Here is an 18,125-nt window from a genome sequence, read left to right as displayed (position 1 = left end):
CTTATTTTTTTTGCTTCTCCACAGAATCAGACACTTGGGTATCTAGTTTCATACAGCCTCAGAAATGGTTCTTTTTGAACTCTGGCTTTAGGACAAATGTGACACTAGACAATAATCCTGAAAAGAGCAAGAATAAAACAGATACTCAGATATTTGTTGCAGTTAATTCAAAAAACACCTTCAAAGGTAGTCCTTTTGGAAGTATTTTGTTTTGTACATTTGGGTTCTCTTTGAGAGTCACAAATAATACCACCTTGGGACACCAAGATTTTGGACCTATGTTCACCAAAGCATTTGTATGTTACTGATGTACATATCTGATTGACCTTCCCCACTACATATGTAAGGTCCCTGTGGGCAGGGCTCATGTGCTAGTCTTTTTAACTTGTCTTATCTTTGTATCTCCACATGGTTCTTCACAGACTTTGATACATCGTAGCTTTCAAACTCTTGAATGGTCAATAAATGAATAAACATGAAAAACATAGAAAAGGTAAATGCACTGAAACAAAGAATCACTATTCTAAGACTGATCAATATGTGAATATATAAGATTTCTAGAAAAAAATGTACTAATCCCAGCCATGACCTACAATGCCCTAAGTAACAGTGAAAAAAACAACCATGTTTTACAATGTCCTTAAACCTTTTTATTCATGTAACTTTCACTCACTCAACAAATATTTATTTAAGACTTTCTACATGCCAGGTACAATTCTAAATGCTGTGGCTCCATGTGTAAAACAGATACCAATCCTTACACCTCACTGTAGTCGGAAAACACTTACTTTCATGTAAGTCGGAGAACACTACATTTATATAACAGGCAAGCATTCAATAAACACAACTGAACACAACCATGTGTTATCTTTCTCACATCTAGAGGTTTCCATAGCCCTGTGGTGAGCTGAGAACACCACTGGCTCAAGGCACCCACCTTTAAGCGTCTATTGTCCTTGTTTTTCAAAACAAACTGCTCAGATCCCATAGTTCTCCAAAGGCTCAAGATGTTCACACCCACTTCAACTAGAGCAACTTTGCTTTTAACTATTCTATACAGTGAACTTTCATAAGCGATTTGGTTTGGAGAAAACATTTCACATTGTATTTTAAAAAGAAAAATAATCATTATATGCTTTCAACACGTTGGGTTCATAATTATTTCATAGATTTCCACTATGCAGTTGATATAGCTTTGCAAATCAAAAGTTTTCATTTTCTTCTGCAAAATACAAAATTTAAGTAAGACCCTGAGTTAATCTGAAGGTATCTTCATCAGCTGAATATTAAAATAAGCTGCTAAAGTGAAATTTTTAATGCTAACTATGCAGAAAATAAGTAATATCCTATACACATTTTATACAATCCTTTGTGTATTCCATGTTTTTAAAAATATAAAAGTTTTTAAGTAATTTAATGACATTACTTAATAAACAGGGGGTATGAATCAGCAGAGTAACAGCAGACATGCATATCAGTGAATTTATACACTATGCATTTCTACTGTTCACAAGTGCATTATTTACTGTTGATTTTTTTAAACTTGGTTTCAGTGTTACAGAGAAATACTATCATTATTTCTTTCATTTAAACTCAATCGATATACTGCATTCGTTACAAAAAAAAAAAAGAAAGGAAAGGTGGGAAGTATCTTTACGGTCATCTCAGCAACAGCAACAAAAAAAAAAGCTTAACTCTAATTCCATAGAAAGGAAATTATGCATTGAGGATAACAATTTCAACAAGTATTTATAACACCTATTGAGTTGGATTAAGGAGATGAGCCGTGCATGAAGTGTAGTAGATCCATGCATGACACTTTGCAGTGAGGCTTATTCAATTCTGACTTTATAGTAAGATAAGCAAAGACTCAGCCAACAACATTCAAATGTTAAAATGGATCCATATATGAGTAATTTTAAAATGTACTTTGAGTTACTGAGGCCACTGCTTCCTCTTACTACAGAAAAGTAAGAATTAGATATATTAAGTATATCCTAAAAATATACGAATTCATTTTATTTTCTGTTTTCCTAACTCTACACAAATGGCTACACATAGAAATACCTGTTTGCAAAAACCGTAACCAACTCCAAATGGCCAAATGACATAGTCACCTGATGAGCAAAACTGTCTGGGGCCATCCAAAAACAATGTTACTTTATCGAAAAAAATATTATCAGAAATTATTTGCTTCTCATTTTTAAAGAGAACAAAATAAAGATCATATGTATATAATAAAAGTTATGTAATTTTATTCAAATAAATTTGGATGAAAAAAGACCCTTTTCTACCCCCATCTGAACTCAAAGTCATCTGTAGCTTTGAATGGTCACAAGAAATAAATTTCTACTGATAAATCACAATGCGTACATGCCAAAGTACCTTTCATGAATGTAAATATTGTATAATGCTGTACAGTAATCTCCAATGCTGAAGATTTCAAAAAATTTAATTGAAATGACATAATTTATTTGGGGCAACAGAAACATGAGGGTATATGAATCATCCTACAATACACCGTATTAAAAGGCAGAAAAGAGCTTCTATCCTATGGTGATTTACGGTGATAATAAGGTTGTGTTATTAGATTATTTTAATGATGCTTTATCTTTCATGGTTTTACGAACACATCCTTAGGATATTTTCCTGGGTTCAAAATGAATGTTACTACTTATCCTACTAATATTTTCTGGCTTGAAATGACAGTAACCTATGAAGACCTTTAGGATGCCATGAAGATCTTCATTATGGGCTACAAAACATACTATTTTAACTCATTTTGGTTCCAAGTCAATATTGTTTTCCCAAGACCATAAACTACGTATCTATGCTACAATCTTTGAAATTATGTACTAGTATATTTCAATATTTTACTCATTCTACTTTAAATTCATCATAAAGCCAGTAATCTATATGCTTATTGTCCATCATCCTCCATGTTTAGGGGGTGAGGGAAGGCAGAAGTGACTGAAAGCAGAACCAATCAATGATACATATTCTGTTCCACGAACAATCATCAGGATCTATAAATATCAGTTAATAAAACTTTTTCCCCCTTAGAAAGCATGAGACCAGGAAGATTGAGTTATGAATACCTGTAGCTCTTTTTTAAAACTCAGAACCAGGAAATTCTAACATATATGTATGTTTTAATATTTGCAATATATTGCAATATACTGCAAATTTAATCTCATTGTTTAAATATATTGCAAAGTAATATATTTGTACATATTACTTCCATATATTAATATTTACATACATTAATTTCCTATTTCACAAAATTGCAAACTTTCCGTCTCCATCCTACACCCTAAAGCGTACTATAACTTCCTCTCCCTCAGCATACACTTCATTCTTATCCTACCTTTAAGTCACATACAATAAAATACCACAGTAAAAAAAGAAAAAAAAATACCAGCCTTAGAATACATTCTACCCAGGACTAAGTGTTCGTAACAGTAAATAATTTTCCTCGGAAGTACTTTTGTATAGGTTAAATGATTAAAAAACACCACTGCTAACTGTACCTAGACTTCCTCTTTACTAAAAAGTTAGCATGGGGCTAGAGATTCTGTAGCAGACATTTCTCTCATTCATTTCCCTTCCTTTGTACACATTTTTTTTGTTGTTCTATGGAAGTTATCTACTCTTATATGGTTCATTACTATTTTACTTTAAGAGCTGTCCTTTTACTGTCCAGTCAAAGGCTTTCATCAGAGTTTGTGTAAGTCAGATGACAATATTTTGGCAAATTTAAGAACATACATGCTTTTTCCTTACTTTCAAGGAAAAATGAGATATTAGTTATTTTAAACAGGCAAATGTTTGAGAATCTGAATGAATAGGGCAGCATTCTGGACAGTCTCTTAACTTTCTAAGGAAATCTCAAAAGTAGGATAAGAAAAATTACATATGAACAAATTCAATTTTTCAACTTATAAGCAACAATCAAGTTTAGTGGTGATGGTAAGGGTGGTGGTATCAGGCAGAAATGGTAAAGAAGGCCCAAATTACATATTTATATACACATATATGTAATATAAATTATATGCATAAAATATATAATGTAATTTATATATATTTAATCTCATTGTTTAAATGATTCAAAGAGTTTCCAAAGACTAGCAAACAGAAGTATTTCTGTATTAATGAGAAAAACTGGAAGAGATGCAGAAAAGTATTACAAAAGTTGTTTAACATTATATTATCAGGGTAGTGTTTTAAAGCACATTGTTTGAAAACACGTCTGTTCTCTGCAGCCTGTTATTGACTTCTAAAAGGCTGTGACTGGGGAGCAGGCATACCTGCCAAGATATCTTGGAATTTATATTCTTCCATGCCAAATTAATTCACTTTCCAAAATTCGCAGTAAAACAGCAAAACAATAATAATAATAAATCTGTATAACATAGCAGAGGTTTTCAAGAAAATTGATCAAGTGAAGTATTTAACATCTATATATCGTATAAATGTTCCTCTATGACTTTATTTGCAGTCATAATGGCTAATTGTATCTACTGAGTAGAATGACCAACATATAAGATACACGTCCAGATTTAAAGAAGCCCAGCTTCGTCTAAACAATATAGAACTTGCAATCAGATGAATAAGATCAAATCCCAGTTCAATCACTTTCTAGCTATGTAAGCTTTTGCAAGTTGAGATTACTGAATCTTTGTTTCCTTTCTTATAAATGAGGCCAACATAAATGCCTCTGCACAGTTATGACGCATACCCCAAAGAAGAAAGAGATCAGTAAAGAGTAATGTCAATTATTACTAGCTTACAATGCAATAGCTCTGGGCCTCTTCTTGAGGAATAAGAATAATGTAAGTACGTTAATGTTATTTGAATGTAATTCACAGATGAGACTACATCAATTTTTGGTAGACTAAAACAGTGACAAGATTTGATATGACATTAATTCTTAAATATCAAAGAAGTTTTAATTTTCCTGTGACACAGTGAAAGTACTGCATTTTTACCAAGAAACCTGGGGAGCTTTACTGAGTGGAGCAACTTGAAAACTAGCATGGAAAAAAGCCAAGACAGTTTTTAATTTAATGACTAAGGTAATTAAGATCACCCGTAGTGTCCAATAACTTTAAATACAGTACAATTAATTAATCCATTTTAACTCATTCATCAAAAGTGAGAAAACAATATTAAGAAACTTTCCTTAAAAAAAATCTTATCTTCCTTGCTCTTAAAAGGCCAAACATCTAATTTCTATTTTGACTATCTACTAGAAAGCCACAGAGAGGTTCTGTCTGAATTTCTAAGCTCTAGGTATTACTGCAGAAAATGAAATTGCTTCAAGGTGACTCTTGCCTGGGCTGCTTCTCAGTCGGTCCAACTTAGTCATCAAGACCCCTAATTTTTTGGTAAAAATAAAATGGGAACGATGAAGGGCGACTGCCAGAAAGCAAAAGAAACAAACTGACAATTAGCTGTAAACAATCTATTATATTATTATAGATATAATACATTGTATATAGTTATAATACATTATATCCTTAATATAACATTTTTATATTACAGACAATACTTATCTATAATAGATATACACTGACATAATATATAACGTATTTATCTACATATATGTATCTAGTCTCTATTTCAACATTCTATTTATAAATATTTCATACATTTTCTGTTAGATTTATTTTTAAGTACCTTACATTTTTCCTTCTAGTTGTGAAAGAGATTTTATTTTCAATTATACCTGAATTGTTTTGTGTACAAAATCCTAATGATTTTTGTCCAGTGGCTGTGAGCTGGGAACTGCTGAACTGTAATGTCATCTCTTCCCCCTCCTACCTTGCCATCACTGCTGTAGCCCCACAGAACTGTAGTTCTCCGAATATCCCAGGCTTCACTTATGTTGAACACTTGGCCTTAATGACTTTAGAATTTCATTTTGTTCTACAGAATTCAGCTCTTGTCACAGTCTGGGAAGCCTGTCATGATTCCCTTTACTCTAGGTTAGGTTTCTTTCCTGTGTATTCCTATAATACTTTGTTACTTACTGTCATCATAGCACACGTAACCTTATACTCCATTTGTTGATTACTCTGTATCCCCGCAATGCATTTCTCATAGGCAGAGTGTATTTCTCAACTTTATATCCCCAGTATCTAACAAATATCAGTCACATAAAAGATACACAAGAAACAGTTGTCAGAAAAGAAACAGCTGAATAAGAAATTCAGAAATAGCTGAATTTCCAAACCACTTGCAAATTACTCTGAGCTATTAATTCTGATCGTCTTACCATATCTCTAGACGTATTCAATACGTATTTATTTAGCATTTGTGCAAAGCAAAGAGGGACAGTACATTTTAGCAGTGAAAAGTTGAAGGAAGATAGCACAGTTTTGGCTGACAGAAAACTCAAACTACATTATCCAAGTCCTAAAAAGTTACTTCTCTTTCAAACTTGAGTTCTATTATAGTTATAATCTGGCTCATTTTGTTAATATTACATAGTTTATACTATTATACAAAGAATAGGAAACAACAAAAAAAAAAGCACAATGTATTAACATACCAGAGACACCATGGCCCAACCAGTCTTGTTATAGATGAACTCCAAGTTGTTCCTTCTCAAATAAAGCAAACCTCCAACAAGTGACACTAACAGGGCCAAGGCAATGGTACCAGAGTAGTTGGGTGGTCTGAAAACCCGAATCTGCAAAAATGCAATGGAAATTTTAAAAGTGAAAGAAAAGAAAAATAAAATTTTTCTCTTGATCATATTCCAGTCCTCGTAATTTTCAACACAGAGAACTCAGAAACATGCCACCCACATTTTCACATGTGGCGCTAGCACTACTTACACTCTGTGTCGAAGATACATGCCTTAAAACATAATGGCTATGTAAAATGACTTTGCACTGCCCTGATGACTAACAATGCTGAGCATCTTTTCATGTACTTGTTGGCTATTTGTATCTTTTCCATGAAGAAATGCCCATTCAGATCCTTTGCCCATTTTTAATTGGGTTTTCTCTTTTTAAGCTGTAAGAGTCATATATATATATACACACACACACACACACACATATGCATACAGATAGACACACCAGCTATAAGTATTTTATAGAAAAATTATTTGCAAATATTTTCCCCCATTCTGTGGGCTACTTTTTTGATGGTATCCTTTAAAACATGAAGACTATTTTTAGAAATAGATCTAATTGGTCTGAACTCATGACTTCTTTTATGTATACCTATCTTGGTTCCAATAACATTCCCTACTAAAAGAAAGCAGGATTCCTAGAATAGATGACTAATTGAGTGCTGGGCAAAATAGATAGGTAGATACAAAATGAGCCTGGAATAAATTGTTATGTCACAAAATAAGAAAATACTTAAAAGAAAAATGATGGAAAGATGTCACAAGAGCATAGGGGCCAGCATAAAGAGGCTCTCACTAGTCAAATCTAGAACAAGTTTAGTACCAAAATAGTTCAGAATAGCAGTAAATTACAAACCACCAGAGGAAAAACATGTCTTGTATTCTTTTACAAGACATCAATTAGGTGCAGCCAGGACAGAAGACACAGGAGATCAGATGAAAACAAGGTTGATTATACTCACAGGTCTCCTAGAAACAAGAAGCATGCTACGCCATGCAGGGCCACATGGGAGAGACACCAGAGTGGTCAGGTGGCAAAAGATACAAGTGAAGGGAAGTTAAGCCACTCGTTTTTGGAGTTTGCGTAGGAAAGGCAAGGCAGGGCAGAGTAAACACTTTAGGACTGACTAGTTTAAATAATTTTGGCCGGGCGCGGTGGCTCAAGCCTGTAATCCCAGCACTTTGGGAGGCCGAGACGGGCGGATCACGAGGTCAGGAGATCGAGACCATCCTGGCTAATACGGTGAAACCCCGTCTCTACTAAAAAAATACAAAAAACTAGCCGGGCGACGAGGCGGCGCCTGTAGTCCCAGCTACTCGGGAGGCTGAGACAGGAGAATGGCGTGAACCCGGGAGGCGGAGCTTGCAGTGAGCTGAGAGCCGGCCACTGCACTCCAGCCTGGGCGGCAGAGCAAGACTCCGTCTCAAAAAAAAAAAAAAAAAAAAAAAAAAATTAAATAATTTTGGTGGGCTGTGGGCTATAGGAGTGGTCTCTAGTTGTCTGGTACCTGGCCCCGAGATGATTAAGGCAGAGGAATATTGTTTCCTAGGGTGTACGGAAGACTTATTACTGGCTGGGCTTATCTTTAGGAACTGGCTAGCCCCAAGAGAGCTACACTCTCCCCAGCTGGAAAGATTTTTTAGAATGTCAAATCCAAAATACTCAGAAAACACAATTTATAAGTTCATACCAATGATGGATAATTAGATGATGGATGGATGGATGGACGGACGGATGGATGGATGGATGGATGGATGGAGTACGACTATTGCTTACAGTAGAATGCTGAGGGCCAAATACAAATATGAAGAAAGATCTAGAATTGGAATCATCATTTTGTAACCATAATGGTAAAAACTGTGTCAGGCAAGAATCATCAATGCATGCTATATCTAAAAGAAAAGTCTGAAGGAAGAGGATATCTGCATGATCTTAAGGTATCTCTACATAGATAGCTTATTATTACCAAAAAAAAACCAGTAATCATACCATGAAAAAATGGGAAACATCTTGATATTTGAAATTCGTATCACCAGTAAAGGACAGATGGACATTACGTGCCTACTGAGGTGATTAAAACAAAACAGGACCTATACAGTATTGTACTCAAGGATGCATGAGAAGTCAATCATGAACAAATATGAGGCAGAACAAATGAAGATCACTCTATTTAAAAAGTAGCAAAGGACTATATTCTTCAAAGTGTCAATGTTTTTAAAGAGAAAAGATAGGCTATAGAAATATTCCAGATTAAAAAAAACTTAACAGACATGACAATTAAACGAAATATCTAACTCTAGATCAAATCTTGTACTGAAGGGAGAAAAAGTAAAGGATATTATTAGGTCACTTGGCAAAACTGTAATATGGGTAGTGGTAGCTCAAATAAAAGTAATACGTAATGTAAACCTATGAAGTTGATAACTGCTTTGCTTATTTCTTTCGAAATGCAATTCACCCTAATATTTTTCAGAAAGAAAAAACTGTGCGTATGTGTCTGCGTGTGTGGAGAGGTAAAGAGACAATGGGGGTAGCAGGGATAATGACAATCACAAAGCAGATGGAATAAAATGTTAACAATCACTGAACCTAAATAAAGGATATACATTGGCATTACTTGTACTGTTTTCATTTCTAAAACATTTTAGAAATTGTTTCCACATATAGGTTTTTGGGTTTTTTTTTTTTTTTTTTAACAAAAGTTTATCGACTACATGTGTAAGTCTGCTAGTGAGACAGGTTTGAATAATTTCTGATTAAAATGTAGTATTTCTTATAAGGAAACAATAGTACCCTTTCAATATTACTCTTAAGGTCTTGCACCAACTAAATGATACATTGCATAACAAAAAATTTGCCAAATCATTAAAAAAATGACAAGAATTAGGAACTAAGTTTAGTCACCAAAATGTCATCAAAACCAATCATATAATTTTACAATGACTGTGGTACCATATGGGCAATTATCACCTTGACTCAGAATAAATGTGTTTATATCTTATAGTAAAAATTAATGCTTCTGTGTTACTGCCTGCATGAACATACTTTTAAAATAACTGGCTCCAATTGTTTACTGTCAAAAACAGTTGTGAGAATAGGGAAAACATGGTCATAAAACCTCCAAGTAAGTATCAACTACCATCAACATTTAGGTTCATTTCCTTCCAATAATAAATTGTCTATGTCTATCTATACTCATATTTACATTTTACAACAAACTAATAGATCATACTATTAACTAATACTACTTTTCCAACCTACTTGGAAACTTTTTACACCTTGAGCTTCATTCTAGGTAAAATATTCTTGTAAATCATTTTTTGGCTAGACCATAGTATATTTACTTATTCTTATTTTTAGACATTTGATTCATATCCAATTTTTCCCAATAAAATGAATATTATTTTCAAAATTTCTATGGATAAAAATTTAAATCATCCTTGATAGCATCCTTAGGTTAAATTCCTAGAGGTGGAATTATTAAGCTATATTATATGAAGACATGACACATGCTATTAGTACAGTTACACCAATTTATAGTCTCAAAAGCAGTAAATCTGAGTAGGTATTTTTCCACATAGCTTTAAGGTGGGTATTAACCTTTTCTGTTTGCCCAAAAGATAGATAAAAATTATATATCTTGCTTTTTTATTATTATTATTATTATTATTATACTTTAAGTTCTAGGGTACATGTGCATAACGTGCAGGTTTGTTACATATGTATACTTGTGCCATGTTGGTGTGCTGCACCCATCAACTCGTCAGCACCCATCAACTCGTCATTTACATCAGGTATAACTCCCAATGCAATCCCTCCCCCTCCCCCCCTCCCCATGATAGGCCCCGGTGGAAGGGGAATATCACATCATATATCTTGCTTTTTAATTAGAATTTCCTTGATTACTACCACTGACACGTTTCAAATATGTTTTTTAGCCTCTGAAATTACCTTGTGCTTAACTTCTGTACTTTTTAATGGCTTTTAAAATATCAATGGACCATTACTTTAAAAACCACCTGAATTCACCTAACAGTACAAGTTCAACTTATCATTTGCAGTGACGGAACAGAGTTTTCTCTATGCAAGGAGAAAAAAACGACAGAGAAATTTAAAAATATTAGTGTGGCCTTATTAAAATGTTCCAAACAAACAAACCAACCAGCCTATTATTAAAACTGCGGGGAATAAAAACATACATGAACATCCGTTCTGTCAGCAATCCACTTTGCTAGTTGTTCAGCTGCAAATCCAATTCTTTGGAGGTCAAAAGTATCAGCTCTCTTAGGTCTGCCTTTTGGAGGAAAATGCATAAATGTAGGAGCAGAGTTCATGTTGAGCTGTAAAACATGAGGAAAAAAATACTAAATATAGTATCATCCCCACATTATAGATCATTAATGCAACATTTTACACTTTTTCTGTAGAAATTTGGGGAAAACAGCATTTATTACGAAAATCCAAGTGGTTTTCCAGAGGTAAATTTCTGTTTCTATTTATCTTAATTCACTAGTGGATGAAAAAGAACTTGTAAATTTGACTAAGTTATCTGAATCCTCACATTTAACATACATTATTCATACCATACATTATATTCTCTGTATTTTATAAGTCATTTCATTCTTTTTCCTTTCTTGAATTCTATAATTAGGGTAAAAAAAAGTGACTGAAAGTGCAAAGTAGAAATATAGCAATTTGGTAGTACGTGAATTATTTCACTTCTTAAGCAGTTATTTTTAAAAAGTACTGGAATTTGTTTTAAAAAAAATAAGCATATTATGGAATTAATTTCCAACAAACTACAAGTAGACTGAGTTCCCTATTACAAATGTAAAAGACTTTATTTTTTGTGTAATGATGATGACTGTGAAAGAGAAACCAACATTTCTGCTCTAAACAAGTTAAATTTACCAGAGAATGAAGAAGAAATTCTCAATAACACTCTTCTTCTGCTCAACTTGTCTATTAACTCAACTGTCTTAAATTGGTTATATTTCAGAAATATTTTCTACAAGTAATTTCCATTTGAAAAGTATACTAAAAGAACACTACCCTAGTATAAATGGTGCTTATTTAACAATATAATATCTAAAAACATATATCAGGTTAATTTGCAGTAAGGAATAAACTACAAATATATATATATATATGAATAAAATTTCTGTTCCCCAGGAATTACCAAAAAAAGTTTTAAAATGAAAGGCCAAGAGATTTTTCAGCCCTTGACTTGCAACACAGTTCAGTATTTTCTAATAATGAAAACAAAAATCAGTATATATATATTAGATCACAGTTGACATCAAGCAAACAATACAACAGTAAAAGCTTAGCTCCCCATAACAACGAAGTTTAATAACCAAGGATACACTCAAGACCAAAACAGGTCTTGCCCTATAAATGAACTCTGGCTACAGCAGTCATATTTACAAGACAGCTCCAAATCATTTTATAGAGCTTCACACATCTTAGCACAAACAAGCTGAATACCCAAAATCAATGGCTCTACATCAAAAATTTCTCATTTTTAGTACTGCAAATGCAATCAAATTTCCATTATTTACCTCCATGTTATCTACATTGGTACTCTTCAAACACTACTGCTAAAGATTAACAGGTGGTCCATGTTTGCTATGGTTTGAATGTTTGTCCCCACCAAAACTCATGTTGAAATCTAATTGCCATTGTAGCAATATTAAGATGTGGGAACTTTAAGAGGTGATTAGGCTATGAGGGCTCCACTCTCATGGGCGGGATTAGTGCTACTATAAAAGTGCAAGTTGAGCGTCCTCTTGACTCTCTCTCACACTTTCACCTCCTGCCATGTGATGATGCAGCAGGAAGTGCCTTGCAAGATGCTGGTAGTTAAATATTGGACTTTCAACCTCTAGCACTATGGGAAATAAATTTCTGTTCATTATAATTGTCCAGTCTCAGGCATTCCGTTATAGCAGCCCAAAAGGGACTAGGACAAACATGGTCTCAGAGGCACTGGATGCTGCTACAGCAAATACCTGAATAGGTGAAAATGGTTTTGGAACCGAATAATGGGTAGAGACAAAGAATGTGGAGAAGCATACAAGAAAAAGCCTAGGTTGCCATAAATGGAGCACTAAGGGTGATTCTGGAGAGGGCTCAGAAGAAGAGGGGAGCTGCAGAGAAAGTCTACAACATCTCAGAGATTATTTAAGTGATTACGATCAGAATGCTGGTAAGAAATATGGACAGTAAAAGACATTCTGATGAGGTCTCAGATGGAAATGAGAAACAGGTATTGAAATCTGGAAAAAAAGACCACACTTGTTACAAACTGTGACGAACTGAGCTGAAGTGTGTCTGTGTCCTAGGACTTTATAGAATGCAGAACTTAAAAACAATGAAGGAGGATATTTGGCAGAAGAGATATCTAAGCAGCAAAACATTCTGGATGCAGTATGGCTTATTTCAAATGCATATAAAATACAAGAACACAAAAACGATTCAAAGACAAACTTTATAATTAAAAGGGAAGCAAAACATAAAGATTTGGAAAACTCCGAGTCTGGGTATGTAAACAATAAAAAACATGTTCAGGAGAGAGTATCAAGAATGTGGCCTAGGGACTATTTATAAGGAGATTAGCAGAGATGGAAAGGAAGCCAGGTATTACTCATCAAGACAATGGGACAAAGACCCTGAAGGCATTTCAGAGCTCTTCAGGGGAAGATCTGGGGTATCTATGGGGCCTCAAAGCTCACTGTTCAGAGCCACTTGGGGTGTCCACTCCCTGCATTCTAGTGTAGTGCTCTTCAGCTGCCCTCACCACGGATCAAGTAGGCCCGAGTGCTGCTCAACCCACTACTCTGGAGGGTGCAAGCCATGAACCTTGGCAGCATCCATAAAGGGCTAGCTCTGCAGGTGCCCAGAATGTAAGAGTTGAGCAGGTATGTCTTCCTTCACCTAGATTTCAAAGGACTTTGCGGAGAGCCCAAGAGCCCTGGCAGAGACCTGTTGCAGAGGCAGAGCCATTGTAAAAAAATCCCCCTTAGTGGATCTACGGCAGCAGGGCCTCTGCTGAAACCGCAAACTACAGAGCCAAGAGCATGCAACACCAGCCTGGGAGAACTGCTGTGTGGGCTTGGGCCTGGCAAAGCTATAGGGGTGGGGCTTCCCAAGGCCTTGAGGGCTCAACCTTTGCCCCAGTGTGCCCAGATGATGGCACGTGGAATGAAAAAAAATTAATCTCCAGCTTTAAGATTTAATAGTGTTTTCCCTATCAGGTTTTGGACTTATTTGAAGCCAGTTACCCTCTTTTTTTTTTCTTGCCTATTTCTCCCTTTAGGAAGGGAACGTCTATTCGATGCCTGCTCTACCATTTTATTTTAGAAGTAGATAATTTGTTTGATTTCAGATACACAGCTGGAGGGGAATTTGCCTCAGGATGAATCACGTCCTGAGTCTCATCTATATCCCATTTTGTTAAGACTTGGGACTTTGGAATTTTGAGTTGGTGCTAGAATGAGTTCAGACTTTTGACAGTATTGGGACAAAATCAACGTATTTTGAGTGTGAGAAAGACATGAGTTTGGTGGGGTTAGGGGCAGAATATGATGGTTTGAATGTTGTTTACTCTTTGTTTGAATGCAAAACATTCAAACCATCATATTCTGCCTGTACCCTCCCCACAAACTCCTGTTGAATAAATTAGCCAGTCTCAGGTATTCTGCTGTAGCAGAACAAAATGAACAAAGACAATGCTTAAGCAGTTAGCCCTTCCAAAGGGATTCCGAGGTAATCTTTTCATCGTTTCTTTCCTTTCTCTTCATTCCTTTACCACAACTTTTAATCATTTCTATAGAATTTAGATTTAACCAACTTATGCAAAACTAAGGTGGTTTTAGGAAGGGGCAACGCTACACATCAGTATTATTGCTAATGTTATGTAATAGTAATAAAAACTATTTAGCATATATTTATGCATCAGGCACAGAGCTAAACAGCCACATATATTAGTGTTAGCAGTGGTGAATCCGTAGGGGTCTGGAGTAACTTAATTCTTGCCTCCTCAAAGGAATCTGAGGGTTATAAAGCAGAGTGAGAAGCTAAGGCAAGTTTTAGTGCAGGAGTGAATGTTTATTTAAAAGTTTTGGTGCAGGAATAGAAGAGAGCGCACTTGGAAGAAGGTCAGGTGGGCAACTTGGAGACATCAAACTGCACTGTTTGGCCTTTGACTTGGGGTTTCATACACTGGCATAACCCCAGGGTTTGTCTCTTCTCCCTTGACTTTTCCTTTTGGGTGGGCTATGTGCCTGCACAGTGGCTTGCCAGCACTTGGAAGGGGCCATATGCAGTGTGTTTACTGAAGTTATGCGCATGCTCATTTGAGGCATTTTTCCCTTACTAGTCGAGTGCTCCCAGAGACAGGTCATATAACAGTTAAACTCCACCATTTTGTCTCTTAGTGCGCATGCTTGAGTCTGCTTAAGTCCTAAGATCTCATCAGGAAGCGGCTTATCACCATCTTCAAGTGTTTTCTATCTACTGGGAGAGGGCCGTTCCTAGCAGCCAGCTGCAACCAATTATTATTTTAGCAAGACTGTTTAACAATCACCTGATCATCAAATGATGGTCACCTGACATCCTGGGGCGAGGGACCCTCTCCTGTCCTGCTCATGTCTGCGTAGCTACCTACTGTAATGCTAACATCTTATTTTAATCTTCCCAATAGTCTTATGAGAAAGGTAGTATTATTTTCCCTCTCTTACAGATGAGTAGAGGCATATAAAAATAAAGTGATTTACCAAAGGTCATACAGCAATGAAGAAGTAAAGCTGGAAGATGAACTCAGGTTTTCTGACTCTAGACACTTCATTACCAGGATATCATAATACCTTCTGAACTCTATCTACATTTAATGAAAACTTTTTGTGTGTGTGAGATGGAGTCTTGCTGTGTCACCCAGCCTGGAGTGCAATGGCACGATCTCGGCTCACTGCAACCTCCACCTCCTGGGTTCAAGCCACTCTCCTGCCTCAACCTCCCCAGTAGCTGGGATTACAGACATGCACCACCACGCCTGGCTAATTTTTGTATTTTTAGTAAAGACAGGGCTTTCACCATGTTTGCCAGGCTTTAACAATATTTTTTTCATAAACCTTTTTTAATAAGTTCATTAGAAGACTGATTTGTAAACAGAAGCTCCTGCAATACAGTATAAACATCATACACATTATAACATATAACATGCATATATAACATATATAAAAATATGTCTCTAATGTATATAGGGGCCAGGTGCGGTGGCTCACACCTATAATTCCAGCACTTTGGGAGGCCGAGGAGCCTATTATATATAAATTATATATATAAATTATATCATATATAAATTATATCACATAAAAATATGATTTAATAGTCAGCTGGAAAAAAATAAGGTCAGGAGATCGAGACTATCCTGGCTAACACAGTGAAACCCTGTCTCTATTAAACATACAAAAAATTAGCCGGGCACGGTGGCGGGCACCTGTGGTCCCAGCTACTCAAGAGGCTGAGGCAGCAGAAGGGCGTGAACCCAGGAGGCAGAGCTTGTAGTGAGCCGAGATCGCGCCACTGCACTCCAGCCTGGGTGACAGAGCGAGACTCCATCTCAAAAATAAATAAATAAATAATATGTCTCTAATGTATATAATAAGTGTTACATGGCCCTGTACATCAGGAGTCTATCTTATTCCATTCTCCCAGCAGTGGGCTTCCACATAATGGACATTTAGTAACGTTCATTAAACTGAACAAAGCACACAGTTACCAGTTCCTTCTTTCTTCCCTGTGCTTCTCCCATTCCATACTTTGTTCATGTTTGTTTCTCTCATGGATACACAAGAGACATCTACAGAAACCATGTAAATACAAAATCATAAGGCTGAAAGTCCCCATCTTCCTCACTCCCCACATGAAAACTATCAGAAAATCCATACTAAGGCCTAATGTGCTAAAACTTCAGAGGTTCTTAAAAATTCATACAATTCAGTCCTTTTTCTTAATTAAAATACCCAATTCCCCAAGGCTACCCACAGGCGAGTACAACATAGACCTACTTCCTAGCTGATCGCTCCTTCCAACACACCATGTTCATTAACCCACTGGCCTGTCATCAGACACCTAGCCTCGGCCATTCCTATGGGAATCACATATAATTGAAGTTACTTTCCCAGTAAGTCCCCAAAGAGCTAGAAATTACCAAGTTTCTGCACTTGTTATTAATATTATCTTCAGACACCACATTACTGCTGACAGCGCTTTAAAACATCAATTCAGAGACGGTACTTCAGCAAAATATGATTTAATAGTCAGTTGGAAAAAAATAAGCATTAAAAATATTTTAGTGTTTCTCAAGTGAAGCAAAACATATACTTTTCCATTTTTGTAGATTGAAATTCCTCATAAAACTCATTAACTGCTATAACTTTTATGCATTTCTGCATTTTAAAATGAGAACTCTTGTTGCTAAGCCAAGGGCTAGATTTTGGGAAAGACAAGGCAGTTCTATAGCAGGATTCCTGCTGAATCAAAATTAACCTGAGGAAATGTTTCAATTAAAAACAACTGACTTCAACTCTTACAGGCCAAACTTTAGAATAATTATGTCTAAAGCAAACAAAAGAATTTAATGATTATATATAACCATTTATTTATATTATTATATACCAGCAGCCTACATTCAGTACTCAACACAAAGATAACAATATCCCATAAAGTTTTTTTTTTAAAAATATAAATTAACTGCCAACATTTTAAAGAGAGAAATTTCATATAAAAATTATTATTTAGGTCTTTTCTTGAAAGAGATCTAGCTACATGTGGCCTACATTTCTTCTACAAAGCTGATGCTGAGCTGTGCCTCTCCCACTGAGGTCAAGCACATCCCCTTTCCAGTCTGCTGTAGTCCCCACCCACACCATACTGCTTCCTCAACAATGACACCAAGGATCAGATACATGGTGTTTTGGCAGTGTGGTTTCTTACAGTAGTTAAGAAATAAAAGTACTTTTAAAAAGTGAAAAATGAGTGTTTCTGTCAAGGATTTTTAAAAAGACATACCAATAAAGGCATTGTTTTAATAAAAGTAGGAGAAAGCATATTTGTAACAGTAAATAACATGTTTAATATGCTAATATACTTAGTATATTAGGTACCACAACAAAACAAAGATAACATATTATCAACAAAAATAGCATAACAAAGATACAATGAAACTAAACTAACCCAACTCACTGTCTTCATTTAGTCAACAGGTCTAGTCATGGGCTTCAAGATCATGCTCTGGCAGTCTTGTTGGACCTAGAAGACTGTCTGCCAATGTGACAGAGAGGATTCGAGTATATACTGAATAGCACTTCTATCTGATGAGCTCTAAGGCCAATTATCCTGAGATTCTATAGAGATCTATCATTTACATGAAATAATTTTTGGTTCTTATAGTATTGTAATTATTCTTTATAAGGTTAT

General features: G+C 35.5%; 1 protein-coding gene across 2 annotated transcripts in view; it reads right to left on the bottom strand.

The window, feature by feature from the left end:
• The window catches only part of TUSC3 (tumor suppressor candidate 3), a 215,911-nt gene that overhangs the window by 99,958 nt on the left and 97,828 nt on the right, over positions 1–18,125 (bottom strand). For both annotated transcript variants that reach the window (XM_033225936.1, XM_033225945.1), the window contains exons 4-5: positions 10,844–10,984; positions 6,554–6,694 (exon numbers count right to left, since the gene is read on the bottom strand). In XM_033225936.1, coding sequence (XP_033081827.1) covers positions 6,554–6,694; positions 10,844–10,984 — 282 coding nt within the window. The remainder of the gene's footprint in view (positions 1–6,553; positions 6,695–10,843; positions 10,985–18,125) is intronic.

Source organism: Trachypithecus francoisi, unplaced genomic scaffold (genome assembly GCF_009764315.1).
Source record: "Trachypithecus francoisi isolate TF-2019V2 unplaced genomic scaffold, Tfra_2.0 Contig01440, whole genome shotgun sequence".
Taxonomy (NCBI): Eukaryota; Metazoa; Chordata; class Mammalia; order Primates; family Cercopithecidae; genus Trachypithecus; species Trachypithecus francoisi.
Note: the sequence above shows the minus strand (reverse complement) of the source record. Positions and strands in the feature narration are given on the sequence as shown.